The sequence below is a fragment of the Mastigoproctus giganteus genome, chromosome 8, assembly GCF_048544385.1.
Source record: "Mastigoproctus giganteus isolate SK-2022 chromosome 8, ASM4854438v1, whole genome shotgun sequence".
Classification (NCBI taxonomy): Eukaryota; Metazoa; Arthropoda; class Arachnida; order Uropygi; family Thelyphonidae; genus Mastigoproctus; species Mastigoproctus giganteus.
The window spans coordinates 101,639,908-101,658,428 of NC_143582.1; the positions used below are offsets into that span (position 1 = coordinate 101,639,908).

The 18,521-nt window shown below is 39.5% G+C and overlaps 1 protein-coding gene across 4 annotated transcripts in view; it reads left to right on the forward strand.

Annotated features, from left to right (window-relative positions):
• Positions 1 to 18,521, forward strand: part of LOC150081741 (ATP-dependent RNA helicase DDX55) — a 596,429-nt gene that overhangs the window by 561,192 nt on the left and 16,716 nt on the right. The window contains exon 17 of one of the 4 annotated variants that reach the window (XM_090378844.1): positions 11,502 to 11,575. The exons of the other annotated variants lie outside the window; for them this stretch is intronic. Within the exon in view, the coding sequence (XP_090234970.1) occupies positions 11,502 to 11,513 (12 nt within the window). The 3' untranslated portion in view covers positions 11,514 to 11,575. Of the gene's footprint in view, positions 1 to 11,501; positions 11,576 to 18,521 lie in introns of those variants that run through there. 4 annotated transcript variants of the gene reach the window in all.

An 18,521-nucleotide genomic window follows, 5' to 3' on the forward strand; every position in this document is an offset into this window, starting at 1 on the left:
TTCTTCTTCTGTGCTCCACTCATATAAGTACGCTTCATCTCATCTGGAAAAAATATAAATAATTTTAAATTTTTTTACAGACTGTATTACTGTTTGGAAGTTGGAACATTAACAGTTTGTAATAAAATAATGTTGGTATATCATATGTTGGTATATCTCGAAGGCTCTTTTCCGTGACAACTTTTTTCCTAACCCCTTTTTTCCAATTATTTTATGAGTAAATTCAAACTGATAATCAACATTAATCAGTTGGCGATAAATTCACCATGGGCCCCTAGAATCATGGGTCCTAGGCAAGTGCCTTGTGTGCCCATGCGTTAAGACGGTACTGTGGTGATGGTCTATTTTATTACTTTTACAGTTTGCACAGACTGGCTCAGATTCCTTGTTAGGGTATGTGTTATATTCATGTCCTTTCTCAGCACAGTGGCCACAGGTCCTGACAGGCTGGGCACAGGTGTGTGAAGTATGGCCAAATTTACAGCATTTATAGCATCTTGGGGCAGTCACGTGCTCCCTAAAACAGTGACTAGGGCTTACAATACCGGGATCCCGTCATTTTTTTTCCGGTACTAATTTTAAAAAAATAATTGTTTATAATTTAATCACATAAGTTATAAAATCACCTATATGTGATTATGACGTTGTTATCTCTACTAGCAAATGTTCGATAAATCATCGATAGGACACCATGCAACATTGCTACCTGTCTACAATTCTCGGACAAATTAATGTCTGACCGTATCATAACTCCCAAGTCCTGTTCCTCCACTACTCGCTTCAGTTCAACTCCACCAAGTGTATAAGTTATTTTGGAGTTGCTGTTCCCCAGGTGTAAGACCTTGCATTTTGCTGAATTAAAGCATAGCTGCCACTTTTCTGACCATTCCGGAACTCTATCTAGGTCACTGTGAAGAAGCTCTACTTGGCGGTGATCATTAACTACTCTACTGACCTTTACATCATCTGCAAGTTTAGACCTCACACCCTCCATCCCTTCATAGATGTCATTTAAGATAATCAAAAACAACAGCAGTCCTTATACTGATCCTTGGGGAACCCCACTTCTTACATTGACCCAATCTGAGGAATAAACAATTATCACAATCCTCTGCCTGGTGCCCTCAAGCCATCATGCTATCCATTGAAGGATTTTCCCTATGATTCCAGCCTGCTCCAACTTATAAAGTAACCACTCGTGTGGGACTGAGTCAGATGCTTTGCTGAAATCCAAATAAACATGTCAAAATTATTCCCTAAATCTAGCTCACCGAGTGACCCGTCAAAATGGCTAACCAGATTTGTTAAACATGATCTTTCCTTTACAAAACCATGCTGTGTATCCTACAGAATTTCATTTCCATCTCAATGATTCTGAATTCCACCCTTGATCATTGCCTCCATGATTTTACCTACTACTGAAGTTAGACTGGCCGGTCAGTAATTTCCCGTTACACTTCTAGAACTGCTTTTATGTTCCGATTTACACCAATCCAATGGAATCTCTCCTGAGTCCAGTGATGCTCTCATAACTAGCCTTAATGGTTCAATGCTCATATTTAGAGCATTGAACCGTCTCCTTTAAGATTATAGGGTATATGCCATCAACCACAGGAGTTTTACATGCCTGTAGGTGCGAAAGTTCTCATTAAATAATCATTTGAAATTTCAACATCATTAATTACATTTTTTTCAACTTCACTTGCATAATATCTTATTGACACAAACTGTTTTTTTATGTAAATATCGATGCAAAGTAACTGTTGAGTTCATTTGCAACTTCAGCTATTTTATCTAATACTGTCCCACGTACATTACATAAGGGTCCAATCTGATTAGTCCTGTTCTTTGCATTTATATATATGAAGAATTCCTTAGCTGCACTCTTTGCTCTCTTCTTTATTCTTTATCCCCACTCTTTTCTCTCTCCCAGACTTAGTAAAGATACTATAGTGAAAATTATGCTTCGCTTAATAAAACATCTTTCTCCTTCAATAAATGATGAACATAATTCAACCATGGAAGACCAATGTGGAACAGAACACCAGTGTTCCACAAATTTTTTCCAAAATAAGAAATTGCCTGACTCCAATGAGATTTTAAAAGATGAATTTGAGTCAGAAATTAATGAAATGCTTTTAACTATTTTTGCTAAAAAAAGTTCAAAGCCTAGAAAATATGGACTGAGATCATCTACGATTATCTCAGTACAACAGTACCAAAATAGAATCCGAAAGGACGTTTTCTGCCATTAATAAAATACTGTATGTACCAAAATTAGATACATTTTAAACAATCATACCATTGATTGCTTATGTTTCTTAAGGGGTCACTTTATTCGGACAGGTAGTGTGGATGCTTAAACATAACTAAACTTTGCAGTAACAATATGTATTTTTTTTTGTTTTTAGAATAATTGTATTATGATGATTTTTTTCAGAATATTTATTATTGCAATAAAAGTTTATTTAAAACATGAATTCAAGTAATTACAGTACTTGTTTTTTTCCTTACTTTATTGCATCTAATTGTCATCAAAATTTATTGAGAAAAACGTTTGTTTTTGGAATAGCGGTATTAAGATTTTGACCGGATTGTAAGCCCTAGCAGTGACTGCCCCAGTTAATATAAATTTGATCTTTTAAGATAGGCCAGACAATTGGCACTAGTTCCACTATCCAGTTTACTCCATTTTGGAATCTTGGCTTGGTTGAGTATCTGAGCATAAGAAGGTCACCCTTGTCCAGGCCCAGGAGATGTCCTTGTACATTACGTTATATTTCATCGGTGATGACTTTATCTATGTCAAATATAAATTGACACCCCGTTTCTTTTGGGGGCTGCAACCCTGGGGGACTCCACTAATAACATTAGTCCACAGAAAGCAGTATCCATTGATTACCACCCTCTGTCTTCTCCCACTCAACCATCCCTTTATCCATAGCAGCAATTTGCCTCCAGTGCCACACAGCTCCAATTTGTGCAGCAGTCTTCCATGTCCAGCAGTATCAAAAGCTTTTCTATGATCCAAATATATGATATCAAAATTATTCTTTGCATCCAGTTACTTTGTGACTACATCATAATATCCAATCAAATTGGTCAGACAAAACTTCCACTTAAGAAACACATGCTGTGTCCGAGCTATAACTGAAGTCTTGTCTAGATGATCCTGCAGTGCTTCTTTAACCAGTGCCTCCATTATTTTCCCTGGAACAGAAGTTAAACTAACAGGTCTGTAATTACCTGTCTCTCTCTTTGATCCTCCTTTGTGGATTGGGGTCACATTTGCACATCTCCAGTCCATGAATGCCTCCCCTGAGTCCAAGGAAGCTCTCATAATTATTGCTAAGGGTTTGCTTACTTCCTTTGCTGCCTTCTTTAATATAACTGGATAGATTCCATCCACCCCAGGTGCCTTTCTTATGTTTATCTTCAACAATTTTTCCTCCACTTTACTCTCAGTTATTACATGGTTTTCTAGCTTACTGCCAGAGTTTAATACACCTGACATTCCCCTCCCTGAATAACTCCTTATGTGTGAATGTAGATGAAAAATATTCATTTAGTTTGTTAGCCACCTGAGCAGGATCATCAACAGTTGAACCATTGATATCAAGTGGACCAATCTGATACATCCCCATCCTTCTAGAGTTTACATAAATGAAGAACTCTTTGCTGTTTTTCTTTGCATACTTTGCCAAAGATTTCTCGTGTACCTTTGCCTGCCTAACCTCGTTTGTGACTTGGTTACAGACCAGTTTATATCTATATCTAGGCTTCTCTGCCACCTGTTAATTTATATGAATCCCATGCATTTTTTTTTCTGTCACATGTCTAATTAATTCATCTAACATCCATTTAGGCCTAAATTTGAACAATATTTCTTAGTTGGTATGAAAAGCCTAGTAGTCCCAAGATTAATTCTTTGAATGCTTCCCATTTTGAATTTGCTGTTGGTAACATCATCAGTTGTCCATATAGAATTTAAATACTGTCTGAGACCACCGTAGTCACCTTTACGAAAGCAAAAACCCTTCTCTTTACCCCTGATGGTAGTTACCTCTTTGAGTAAATCCCACTTCAGCACACTGTGATCACTGCCACCTAGTGGTTCCTTTATCTGTAGATTCTTAATGCATGAAGATCACTACTGATAATCAGATCAAGAGTATTACCCCCTCCATTTGCCTCCCAAACATGCTGCTGTAGAAAACAATCATCCAATAAATCCACAAAAGCCTTGCTAGTGTGTTGAGTGACCAACCCACAAATTCCAGTCAATTTCTGAGAAATTAAAATCCCCCATTAGAAGACACTCTGATTTACTGGTCCACTCTATTTCTCTGCACAATTTCTCATTATACTCATCAGATTCATTTGGCCTATAACACACACCTACTCTAATTTTTCCTTTCCCAATGCTTATGTCACACCAAACAGACTCAACATTTCATTGTCCACCAACATCAATTGGATACTCTTCCTTAGATTTTGTGTGTCTTAACTAACAGCATAACCCTTCCTGTCCTGTCTATCCTTTCTGTACACATTGTACTCCCCAAATTCCAATTCTGCACTGCCTATATCTGATATCCAAACAATATCTGCCTTTGTTGTCTTGACTAGCACTTCAAGCTCATCAAATTTATTAACTATACTCCTAGCATTGATGTACATGCAAGTATACATGTACCTGTTTCTACTCTTAGTTACACAGTCCATGTATTTATTTGTTCCACTATGGCTCCCAGCAGTCCTGGAAATGCCCATTGCCCTGCTTTCCAGGCTGCTGCTCAATTGTATTTCAATAGAAGCAGTGGAAGAATCAATTTCACCTCTTCCAGCCGCTACTGTCAATCCATTAGTCCATGTGGGACACAAAACTGGTAGCGGAAAACAGCTAGCTTGGAGGGACTCCAAGGTAGCAGTTTTTCGACCCACCTAACTCTGCTTCGATAGCTGACACTATCGAAGCAGAGTTAGGTGGGTCGGAAAACCTTCTTAAACCCCTTCTATTTAAGAAAGGGTTCTTAAACCCTTTCTATTTAAGTGTATCCCATCCCTGTAGAAGCAGTTCTCTCCTGTTAACAAGCACAGACCAGGCTGAGAAAAATCCTACCCCTTGAGCCTTGCACAATCTCTCCAGGGCCGAATTGATTGACAAGGCTCTCATCATACTCCCTCCTATCGTATGTGGGCAGAATTGCAAACACTTTCAAATTCAACCCTAACTCACGGCTTTTTTTCAACATTGACATGTACTTGTTAAGTAATTCCGCCGGTCTCCTACTCTTAATATTATTAGTGTACAACAATATCACCCTTAAATGGTGACCATTGTAGTCTGGCAAACAAAGAACACAGATAAAAATGCTGGTAATTTGCCAAATTCCCTATAGTTTACAAAATTGTCTCACCCAGGGAATCCTCACATCATTCATAAGACATTCATCTGAGGATTCTTTTCTTTTCTTGGCAAACTAAACACTTAAAACTCATATTTTAACACAAAAATCAGGAGCTCTTAAAAGTGTGTCTACTCGTAACGGCAGCCATATTGGCGATCTGACAGGTAAGATCTTTACAAAGGTGTTCTCAATGAGAACACCTTTGTAAAGGTGTTCTCATTGAGGAGGTGGTAGCTTATCGAGGTTTCACTGTACTTAAATTTCAAGAAAGCTTTTGATACTTTTGCACATAAAAGATTGCTGTACAAATAGTGTGGAATTATTGGCAAGTTACTGCTGTGAATAAAGGAATAGTTGATTGGAAAAAGACGGAGATTGGTTATCAATTGATACTGCTCTTTGTGGATTAACGTTATTGGAGGTGTCCCCCAGGGTTCAGTGCTAAGCCTATTTAGAAATGATATTGATGAAGGTATATCAGGCTTATGTCTAATTTTCCAGATGATACAAAGGCAGGCAGAGTGGTTAATGACAATAATCAAGTAAGCTACTGCAACAAGATCTAGAAAAATTGGGCTGATTGGCTGAGAAATGGCAGTCAAAGTTTAACACAGACATATAGAGAGTGGAGAACAAACAATCCCAGATTAACGTTACCACAATTAGTACATTAATCTGGGATTGTTTGATTTATGTGTTTCATATTTTTTATTTTCAAATATTCAGGATATAGGAAAATGAAAAAAGACCTGAGGTAATTGTGCATTCAGATATGAAGTTCTATTAAAAGTGCAGACAGGCTGCCAAGACAACTCTTGTGGGGTTTTTTCAGAGGTATACAGATATTTTTATAACAGGGATAAGGAGGTAATTATCACTTTCCACAAGATAATGGTTAGGCCACATCTTCAGTATTGCATACAGGTCTGGAGGCTAAGAAGAATGTTCTACATTCTTCTTAGAGATTGATGCGAGGTGCAGAGATTGATGAGGGGAACAATAGGATGGTATTACCAAGAAGGACTACTGCAAATTGCAGCACCTGGAGATTAGGCACCAGCAAGGTGATCTGATTGAGGTATTTATGGCTTTTGTATTGAGCAAGCTCAGTGCTGATAGCATTCTTCCTCTTGCTCAATCTGCACACGTGCAGGAGCATAAATTAAAATTTAGGTAGGATGGGTGTAAGGTAGATTTATGAAGTTTGCCTTCAGGCAGTGATGGGGGGATTTATTCTTAAAACAAGCTTCAATCTGTTGTTATTGTTGCAGAAGTGGCTAAGATTAATTTCAGAAAAGTGGAGGGTATGGACAGGTATGGACTAGTGGAGGGTATGGACAGGTGATGTGGAATTTTTTTATTTTTTTCCGGCTTATTCTTTATAAGCTTACTTTCTTATATCAATTTTCTGCTTACTAATACTAATCCTCCAGGCAATCTACAAGGCAGATTGTGCTGGTCCCACGGGAACTAGTTATTGTTGGTGATTCTATTGTCAGGGAGACGGGAAATATATTATGCAAAATAGATAAGTGGAATAGGGCCAGGGACAAAAGTTGATGATATTGTATCTGTAGAGCAGATATCATCTTTTAAGGGCACAAAAGGTGAAATTGTTGTATACGTTGGCAGTAATGACCTTAAGATTAAGATAACTGCAGATGTAATTAACAAGTACAAGTCAACATTGTAAAAAAGTCGCGAGCTAATGTTGAATTTGAAAGTGTCTGAAATTCTGCCGTGACAAAAGATAGGAGAGAGTATATATGAGAGCCTTGTCAACAAATTCGGCCCGGAGAGATTGGGCAAGGCTCAAGGGGTAAAATTTTTTTCAGCGTGGTCTGTGCTTACTAACAGGAGAGACTGCTTCTGCAGGGATGGGATACACTTAAATAGAAAGGGTACAAGAATGTTTGCTGATGCTATCGAGACAGTGTAAGCTAGGGGGGGGGGATTCACAGACTAAAACAGCAGCCGCACGCAGAGGCAGAAGTGATTCTTACACTGCTTCTATTGTGATGAGCAGCAGAGAGTAAGTTGCTGGTGATTTCAAGAGCTGCTGGGAGTCATCATGGAACAAATAAATACATTGGCTGTGTTAAGTTAACTAAGAGTAAAAACAGGTGCATGTACAGCAATGCTAGAAGTATAGTAAATAATTTTGATGAATTTGAAGTTCTGATCAAGGCATCAAAGGCAGATATTGTTAGGATATCAGAGACATGGTGTCACACAGATATAAGCAGTGGAGAATAGGAATTTGGGGGAGTACAAAGTGCACAGAAAGAATAGACAGAGTAGGAAGGGAGGAGGGGTTATGCTGTTAGTTAAAAAACAAATAAAATCTAAGGAAGTCCATCCAGTTGACATGGGTGGACAGTACAATGTTGAGTCTGTTTGGTGTGACATAAACACTGGGAAAGGGAAAATGAGAGGAGTGTATTATAGGCCTAATGTCTCTGATGAGTACAATGAAGAGTTGCAGAAAAATAGTGGGCCAATAAATCAGGATGTCGTGTAATGGGGGAATTTAACTTTCCAGATATTGATTGGAACGTGTGGGTTGGTCACTCACTCACACGGTAGGAAGACTTTTGTGGATTTATTGGAGGATTGTTTTCTACAGCAACATGTTCGAGGGGCAATCAGAGGGAGGGATAATACTCTTGATCTGAATATCTGAAGTGATGACTCATGCATTAGGAATTTGCAGATAAAGGAACCACTAGTTGACAGTTATCACAGTGTATTGATGTGGAATTTACTTAAAGATATAACTACAATCAAGGGTAAAGGTAAGTGTTTTTGTTTTCAAAAAGGTGACTACAGCGGTCTGATCATGTTAAAAACAGTGAATTCTAAATGGGAGGCCTTCAAGGAATTAATCCATGGAAGCTACTAGGCTTTTCAAACCAAATAAGAAATACTGTTCAGTATTTAGGCCTAAATGGATGTCAGGATGAACTAGTCAGGCTCATAGAGAAGAAAAATGCATGGGATATATATAAATTAGCAGGTGACACAGAAGCCTATGGCAGATAGTTTTGCTGCATAAGAAAGGAGATAAATCAGAAATCGGAAATTATAGACCAATTACCTTGTTATCCCATATCTACAAGTTGTTCGCAAGGGTCGTTACTAACAGATTAGGATGAGAATCAACCGAAAGAGCAAACTGGCTTTAAGACAGGATTCCCAACTATATATCACATTCATGTAATATCGCAGCTAATGAAGAAAGCAAATGAATATAAAACACCATTATGCCTGGCATTTGTGGATTATGAAAAGGCATTTGACTCCATACAGCATAAGGCACTGCAAAGACAAGGCATAGATACCCCATATATTGCGCCTCCGTAGCCAGGTGGGAAGGAGCAGCAGTGCGTAGCACACGCTTCATGATTAGACCGGGGTTCGAGCCCGTCACCACCAAATACGGAAGATGCGGAAAGGTCAGGGAATGACCACCGCATATCCCGGAGCAATATGGCCTTAGTTGCTAATGCTCCTAAAAAAAAAAACCCATATATTATGATTTTGAAGAAAAGATATGAGAGTACTACCTCCTTTATTAGACTAGACAAAGACAGTAGCAAATTTAAAATCGAGAAAGGAGTTCGACAAGGAGACACAATATCTCCGAAGCTGTTTACTGCTGCCCTTGAGGAAGCTTTCAGAAGATTAGACTGGTCGCAGAAAGGAGTCAGTGTGAACGGAGAGTACCTAAACCATTTACGATTTGCAGATGACTTGTGGTCATAAGCCATGATCCCAAAGAATTAAAGGAAAATCTTAATCAGTTATGCACAGTTAGTAAGGATTTTGGACTAAAGATGAATATGGCTAAAACAAAAGTAATGATGAACAAGTATGCCACAGAAAGAGAAATAATGATTGAAGGAGCAGTAATTGAAAAGATGGAGTCATATACTTATCTAGGACAAGTTACTAGCTGTAATAATGATAAATGGCTGGAAGTCAAGAGAAGAATAAATTTTGGATGGATAGCATTCAGAAAATATAGTCACATACTGAAGAGCAATATCCCAGTTTGTCTGAAACGTAAAATAATGAACCAATGTATACTCCCCACCATGACTTATGGAAGTGAAACTTGGGCACTCACCAAAAGAATGGAAGAGAAGCTGAGAACTGCATAGTGAAGAATGGAACGAATTATATTGGGAATCAGACTGTTAGATAAGAAGAGAAACACATGGATTAGGCAGCAAACTCAAGTAAAGGACATTCTTATCAAAACTAAAGAACTAAAATGGTCTTGGGCAGGACACATAGCTCGAAGACATGATGACAGATGGACTAAGAAAATAACAGAATGGTATCCAAGACGAACTAGAAGAAAACCTGGAAATGGATAGATGAAATTCATGAGTTTGTGGGTAGTAAATGGATGGCCAGTGCTCAAAACAGAAGGAACTGGAAAGTTGCTGGAGAGGCCTTCATCCTGCAGTGGATTGAAAATGGCTGATGATGATGATTTTCCCGAAAATGGTTTGCCATTTTCATATCTTTATTTTTTATCATAATATGATAAAACCTTTAAACCCGTTTCAAAAATAATGAACTCCTTTATTTTAAAGACATGAGCTCCAAAAAAGACATCAGCTCAGATAAAATGACCCAAAAAATAGATTACTGCAGCGGTTCTCAAACTGTCCGTTGCGATTCCCTGGGGAGGCCCCATAATAATTTACCGGGGGAGCCGCAGACGATGTTATAGTTTATGGAAGATATCCATGGCAAATATTAAAATGTATTAAGAATGATTTTCTTTTTTTACTATTATACATCTACTACTATTTGATCTGTATTATTAATGTAAATAATATAGAAAATATTTGGGATATTTTTGATGAAGAGAATGCATAGTGTTCCCTTTCGCACATTCTTGGGATCCAATTACTACGAGCGATTAGTTCAGGTATTTTCGCACATTATTTGACCTTGCATGAGTCTGAATTATTGTAGTAACCTATTAAAAATGAGAAATTGCACAATTATAGATGTTTTGCTTCAAGCGAGGCATGAGCCCAAAAGGTTTTGAGCCGCTGTATTACTGTATACTGTAGCAAAAGACTCTTTGAACTGGCGTAACAATTGCAATTCACCTTAATCCCTTGGAGAGCGAGGGAGTGTATGTAAACAACTTAGAAAAACTTTTTATTGTTTTGTTAATTTAAGCCCAGGGGCTCACATCTGGTGAGTATAGGCTAGGCACACCTAGGATCTTGAGCTGGATATCATCATTCTTCTCTTTCTCAGTGATTCCCTTCTACTTCTGACTCTCTCTCAGGGTAACTCAGAAATTTTTTTTGGCTGGTGCAGCATAAACGTCAGGCTTCCTTGCACTATATGTCTAGTAATAATAATGTTTTTCAGAGTGCACTTATTTATTTTTTTTTTTTTTATGGAAACCCCAAACACGAAAGGTATCAAAACCTATAGTACTTAGTACCGTGCATGGGTTGAAAGTAAAGTATGGGGGGGATGCCGGAAACTTTGCTCTAGAGACTAAACATGGGTTGCACTTATGTTGTAGATACACCATAAACTGGTTTTGTTTACACGAAAGTAATTTCTAACAAGTCAGTGCCATCCTTCAGGGAGTATGGAACCGAGTGAACAGAGGCAATAATAGGGGTAATAATTGGACAGCTGTGCCAAGCAAGCAAACAAACAAACAAACAATAAATACAGTATATATTTCTCATAGGGTGAAAATGAACTTTTTAATTCATATTAACTGAATTTTGTAATAAACGAATATATTTATATAGAAAAGCCCATCCTTTCACAGGAGAATCCTATTTGCATCATATAAACGAGCACTTTGTATAAAATGAGTTTGTGTTTCCTTGGCTAGGTCCTCCGAGATTTTACTGAAGTGTGTTTATTAGTTGTAGTTGAGAAATCTGTGTGGAGGTGCACATCATAGATTTCGTGAATTAATATTAGTGCGCTACTAGTAGGATCGCTAAAGAGAAGTATTCTTCATAATTCTTCTGGTTTCTAATGCTTCTGACAATTATCTTTTTCGATATATTTCAAGTATTCATTTATTTTCAGATCAATTATTAGTTCAAACGTATTGTGATATGCCCTGTCACTTGGTCTTGGGGAAACAGATTATTGTCAGGTTGGCATGTCAAGAAATTTTGCACTTATTAGGAAGTGAATAATAAACTAAATTGCTAATAAAATAAACTGTTCATCTGCAAAGATTGTTCTAAAGAGCCGAAGTGATTTTGTTACTTTTTCATGATTGTGGTGCTGCAGCCATAGCTAAATACTTTGTTACTACCTTTGTTTATGTTACAATGTTGTTTGTCAAAAACTAGACTACTATAATTATGTTCTACTTAAGTTTTTTTTTTTTCAAATATGATTGTTTCTCTTTAGGTTAGATATAAAAAATTATCAATATCCCTTTAAAATGCCTCCCAAAAAATTATCTCGATTTGCAAACCATAAAAGAAAATTATAAAGAGAAAAGGAAGTTAGAAAATCTGCAAAATATTTTTATAGCTGTTTTTCAATCAGAAAATGCATCTAATTCATCTGTCTGCCAGGGGCAAAGGTTCATGACTTCGTAGAGCAGATATCATCATTTAAGGCCACAAAAGGTGATATTGTTGTACACATTGGCACTAATGATATTAAGAGTAGGAGACCGGCGGAATTACTAAACAAGTACAGGTCACTGTTGAAAAAAAGCCGTGAGTTAGGGTTGAATTTGAAAGTGTCTGCAATTCTGCCCAGACACTATAGGAGAGAGTATATGATGAGAGCCTTGTCGATCAGTTCGGCCCTGGAAAGATTGTGCAAAGGATCAAGGGGTAGAATTTTTCTCAGCCTGGTCTGTGCTTGTTAACAGGAGAGACTGCTTCTCCAGGGATGGGGTACAGTTAAATAGAAAGGGTGAAAGAATATTTGCTGATGCTACCGAGATAGTGTTAGGTGGGTCAGAAAACTGCTAGAGTGGGGGGTTCACGGACTAATAGATTAATAGTAGTCTCTGGCAGAGGTGAAAGTAATTCTTGCACTGCTTCTATTGGAATGAGCAGCAGCCTAGAAAACAAGATGCAGGGGATTTTAGAGACTGCTGGGAGTCATTGTGGTACAAGTAAACACATGGGTTGTGTTAGGGTAGCTAAGAATATGAACAGGTGCATGTATAATGCTGGGAGTTGGTAAATAAATTTGATCAATTAGCATTAGCATTAGTAGAGCCATTTGATGCAAGAAAGCAAGCTTATGCAGCATCAGCCAAACTGTTCGTTCGAAATACCTGTCCAGCTGAGCCTTAAATTTATTAAGGCTATCAACTTCCACGACAAGGGATGGAAGTCTGTTCCACCAACCAACCACCTGCTGGCTAAAGGCAAATTTCTTCATGTCTATCCTATATCTGTCTTTCCTCAATTTGAATTTATGCCCTCTCAGGTGATTATTCTGAGCAAGAGGAAGAATCCCATCAGCATTGAGCATGCTCAAACCATTCAAGGCTTTATACACCTCTATCAGATCACCTCGCTGGTGCCTCATCTCCAGACAATGTATATTTGCAAAACCTAAGCCTTTCTTCGTAAGAGCACCCCTTTGTTCCATTCACTAATCTTGTTGCCCTTCTCTGTACTCGTTCCAACAGCTCTACATCCTTCTTGAAATCAGGCATACAGACCTGTATACAGTACTCTAGGTGTAGCCTGACCATTGCCTTATACAAGGGAATAATCACCTCCTTATCCCTGCTAGAGCAATTCCTATATATCATTCACAATACACCAGGACCTACTCTTGCAGCCGGCGCCTCCGTAGCCAGGTGGGAAGGAGCAGCAGTGCGTAGCACACGCTTCTTGATTAGACCGGGGTTCGAGCCCGTCACCACCAAATACGGAGGATGCGGAAAGGTCAGGGAATGACCACCGCATATCCCGGAGCAATATGGCCTTAGTTGCTAATGCTCCTAAAAAGCAAATAACAAACTCTTGCAGCCCGTCTGCACTGCTCAGAGAACTTCATATCTGCCTGCAAAACCACCCCCAGGTCCCTTTCATTCTCTACCACTGTCAGATTATTACCACAGAGTTGATACGTTGCTCTGGGGTTGCTGTTTCCCATATGTAGTACTTTACATTTGTCAATATTAAACTTCATTTGCCACCTCTCAGCCCATCTGCTCAACCTTTCCAGAACCTGTTGCAGCAGCATAGTGTCAGTAGAGTCCTTGACAACCCTGCCAACCTTCGTATCATCTGCAAACTTGGACATTAAGCTTGATATACCATCATCAGTATCATTTCTAAATACAGAAAACAATAATGGACCCAACACTGAACCCTGAGGGACTCCACTAATAACATTAGTCCGCGATGAGCAGTGTCCATTGATTACCACTCTCTGTCTTCTCCCCTCAACCACCCCTTTATCCATAGCAGCAACTTGCCTCCATTGCCACACTGCTCCAATTTGTGCAGCAGTCTTCCAGGTGCAACAGTATCAAAAGCCTTTCTAAGATCCAAGTTTATCATATCAAAGTTATTCCCATCATAGTATCCAATCAAATTGGTCAGGCAACACTTCCCCTTAACAAAACCATGCTGTGTCCGAGCTATAACTGAAGTCTTGTCTAGATGATCGTGCAGTGCCTCCATTGATTTTCCTGGAACAGAAGTTAAACTCACAGGTCTATAATTACTTGTGTCAGCCTTTGATCCTCCTTTGTGAATTGGGGTCACATTTGCACATTTCCAGTCTATGGGTACCTCCCCTGAGTCCAAGGAAGCTCTCATAATTATGGCTAAGGGTTTGCTTACTTCCTTTGCTGCCTCCTTTAATATAACTGGATAGATCCCATCCACCCTGGGTGCCTTTCTTGTATTTATCTTCAACAATTTCTCCTCCACTTTACTCTCAGTTATTACAAGATTCTCTAGCTTACTGCCAGAGTTGAATACACCTCTGGCATTCCCCTCGCTGAATAACTCCTCATGTGTGAATGTCGATGCAAAATATTAATTTAGTTTGTTAGCTACCTGAGCAGGATCATCAACAGTTGACCCATCGATATCAAGTGGACCAATCTGATTAATCCCTTTCCTTCTATAGTTTACATAAGTAAAGAACTCTGCTGTTTTTCTTTGCATCCCTTGCGAAAGATTTCTTGTAATCTGCCTTCGCCTGCCTAACCTCCTTTGTAACTTAGTTACAGATCAACTTGTATGTATCCCATGCATTTTTCTTCTCTGCCATATGTCTCATTAGTTCATCTGACATCCATTTAGGCCTTGAACAATATTTCTTAGTTGGTATGTAAAGCCTAGATAAGGCTAGATATGTAAAGCCTTCCAAGATAAGTTCTTTGAGTGCTTCCCATTATGAATTTGCTGTTGGTAACATCATTAGTTGATACCACTGTATAGAATTTAAATAATGTCTCAGTCCATCGTAGTCGCCTGTACGAAAGCAATAATCCTTCTCTTCACCCCTAATGGTAGTTACCTCTTTGAGTAAATCAGCACACTTCAGCACACTGTGATCACTGCTACCTAGTGGTTCATTTATCTGCAGATTCTTAATGCATGAAGAATCACTACTGATAATCAAATCAAGAGTATTACTTGCTCTAATTGCCTCCCGAACATGCTGATGTATGGGAAATATCTGGGAAATTAAAATCCCCCATTATAAGACTGATTTACAGGCCAACTCTATTTCCCTGTAAAGTTTCTTATTATGCTCATCACAGGTCAATAGCACACTCCTACTCTCAATTTTGATCTCCCAATGCTTATGTCACACCAAACTGACTCGACACTGCACTGTCCAGCGATGTCCACTGGCTTCACTTCCTTGGATTTTATGTGTTTCTTAATTAATAGCATAACCCCTCCTCCTTTCCTATCCTGTCTATCCTTTCTGTAAACATTGTACTCTCCAAATTCCAGTTCTGCATTCCTTATATCTGTGCTACACCACGTCTCTGAAATCCCAACCGTATCTGCCTTTAATGTTTTGAGCAATACCCCAAATTTCATTAAATTTATTTACTAAACTCCTAGCATTGGTGTACACGCAAGTATACATGCACCTGTTTCTATTCTTAGCTACCCTGACACAACCCATGTGTTTACTTGTACCACAATGACTCACAGCAGTCTCTGAAATATCCTGCATCTTGTTTTTCAGGCTTTCTTGTTTCTTGTTTTTCTGCTCATTCCAATAGAAGCAGTGCTAGAATCTCTTTCACCTCTGCCAGTGGCTACTGTTAATCTATTAGTCTTTGTCTCCCCCCAAGCTAGCAGTTTTCCGACCCACCTAACACTGCCTCGATAGAATCAGCAAATATTCTTGTACCCTTTCTATTTAAGTGTATCCCATCCCTGTAGAAGCAGTCTCTCCTGTTAACAAGTACAGTCTAGGTTGAAAAAAATTCTACCCCTTGAGCCTTGCACAATCTTTCCAGGGGCGAATTGTTCGACAAGGCTCTCATCATACTATCTCCTATCGTGTCTGGGCAGAATTGGAGACACTTTCAAATTGAACCCTAATTCACAGCTTTTTTTTCAACATTGACCTGTACTTGTTAAGTAATTCTGCCAGTCTCCTACTCTTGATATCATTAGTGCCAACGTGTGCAACTATATCACCTTTTGTGCCCTTAAAAGATGATATCCGCTCTACAACGTCATCAGCCTTTGCCCCTGGCAGACATACCCTGGTCCTGTTCTACCTATCCATTTTACAAAGCATGTTTCCCGTTTCCCTGACAATAGAGTCACCAAGAACTACTAGTTCCTGTGGGACCAGCGCATTCTTCCTTGGAGTTGCCGCTGTGTTGAGTGATGACCAAGTGCAAGCTCTGGCATTGATGTGGGCAGCTGAGAGCTTGATGGGCCCCTCAATTTAGTTCCTTCGAGGGCATCCACCCTGTCCTTCAAGCTGTCATGTAGGCCCATAACAACGCTGAGTTGTTGCCTGATTGCTTCCCATTATGAATTTGCATCTGCCTTGCATCGCGCGCACACAAAGACATCACCCATGGTGCAATATCATGTCCCGTAACTGAATGCTCCACAAACAGCATGCAAACAGTGCATTTTAAAAGGCTGTGATTCAGAAGGCAACTGCCCCCCTCAGTTCTCCTCTGAGTCACAGTACTTCCATTAACAAAACAAAAGGCTCAAGCTAATGGAAGTGCTGTGGCTCAGAGGAAAACTGAGGGGGGCAGTTACCTTCTGAATCACAGCCTTCTAAAATGTACAGCTTGCATGATGTTTGTGGAGCATTCAGGTACGGGACATGATATTGCCATGGGGGATGTCTTTTTGTGTGCGCGATGCAAGGAGTGTATCGAAATCAGGCAACAACTCAGTGTGGATGCCCTCGAAGGAACTAAATTGAGGGGCCCATCAAGCTCTCAGCTGCCCACATCAACGCCAGAGCTTGCACTTGGTCATCGTGCAACACAGCGGCAGCCCCCAAGGCAGAATGCGCTGGTCCCAAAGGAACTAGTAGTTGTTGGTGACTCTATTGTCAGGGGAAACGGGGAACATGCTTGGTAAAAAGGATAGGTGGAACAGGACCAGGGTATGTCTGCCAGGGGCAAAGGTTGATGACGTGGTAGAGCAGATATCATCTTTTAAGGGCACAAAAGGTGATATAGTTGTATACGTTGGCACTAATGATATCAAGAGTAGGAGACCGGCAGAATTGTTTAACAAGTACAGGTCACTGTTGAAAAAAAGCCGTTAAATAGGGTTGAATTTGGAAGTGTCTGCAATTCTGCCCAGACACGATAGGAGGGAGCATATGATGAAAGCCTTGTCGATAAAATTCGGCCCTGGAAAGATTGTGCATGGCTCAAGGGGTAGAATTTTCTACAGGGATGGGATACACTTAAATAGAAAGGGTACGAGAATATTTGCTGATGCTATTGAGGCAGTGTTAGGTGGGTCGGAAAACTGCTAGCTTGGGGGGAGACAAAGACGAATAGATTAACAGTAGTCACTGGCAGAGGTGAAAGAGATTCTTGCACTGCTTCTATTGGAATGAGCAGAAGCCTGAAAAACAAGATGCAGGATATTTCAGAGACTGCTGGGAATCATTGCAGTACAAGTAAAAACATGGGTTGTGTTAGGGTAGCTAAGAATAGAAACAGGTGCAGGTATACTTGCGTGTACACCAATGCTAGGAGTTTAGTAAATAAATTTGATGAATTTGAGTTATTGCTCAAAACATCAAAGGCAGATATTGTTGGGATATCAGAGACGTGGTGTCACACAGATATAAGGAATGCAGAACTGGAATTTGGAGAGTACAACGTCTACAGAAAGGATAGACTGGATAGGAAAGGAGGAGGGGTTATGCTATTAGTTAAGAAATACATAAAATCCAAGGAAGTGAAGCCAGTGAACATCGCTGGACAGTGCAGTGTCGAATCAGTTTGGTGTGACATAAGCATTGGAAGATGAAAATTGAGAGTAGGAGTGTGCTATAGGCCTAATGACTCTGATGAGTATAATAAGAAACTGTACAGGGAAATAGAGTGGGCCAGTAAATCAGAGAGTCTTATAATGGGAGATTTTAATTTCCCAGATATTGACTGGAATTTGGGGGCTGGTCACTCACACACTACCAAGGCTTTTGTGGATTTTTTTGGATGATTGTTTTCTACATCAGCATGTTCGGGAGGCAACTGGGAAGGAGCAGCAGGTGCGTAGCACACTCTTCTTGATTAGACCGGGGTTCGAGCCCGTCACCACCAAATACGGAGGATGCGGAAAGGTCAGCGAATGACCACCGCCCGGAGCAATATGGCCTTAGTTGCTAATGCTCCTAAAAAAAAAAAAAAAAGCAAGAATCGGGAGGCAACTAGAGGGAGGAATACTCTTGATTTGATTATCAGCAGTGATTCTTCATGCATTAGGAATTTGCAGATAAATGAACCACTAGGTGGCAGTGATCACAGTGTGCTGAAGTGGGATTTACTCAAAGAGGTAACTACCATTAGGGGTAAAGGGAAGGGTTATTGCTTTTGTAAAGGCGACTACGATGGACTGAGACAGTATTTAAATTCTATACAGT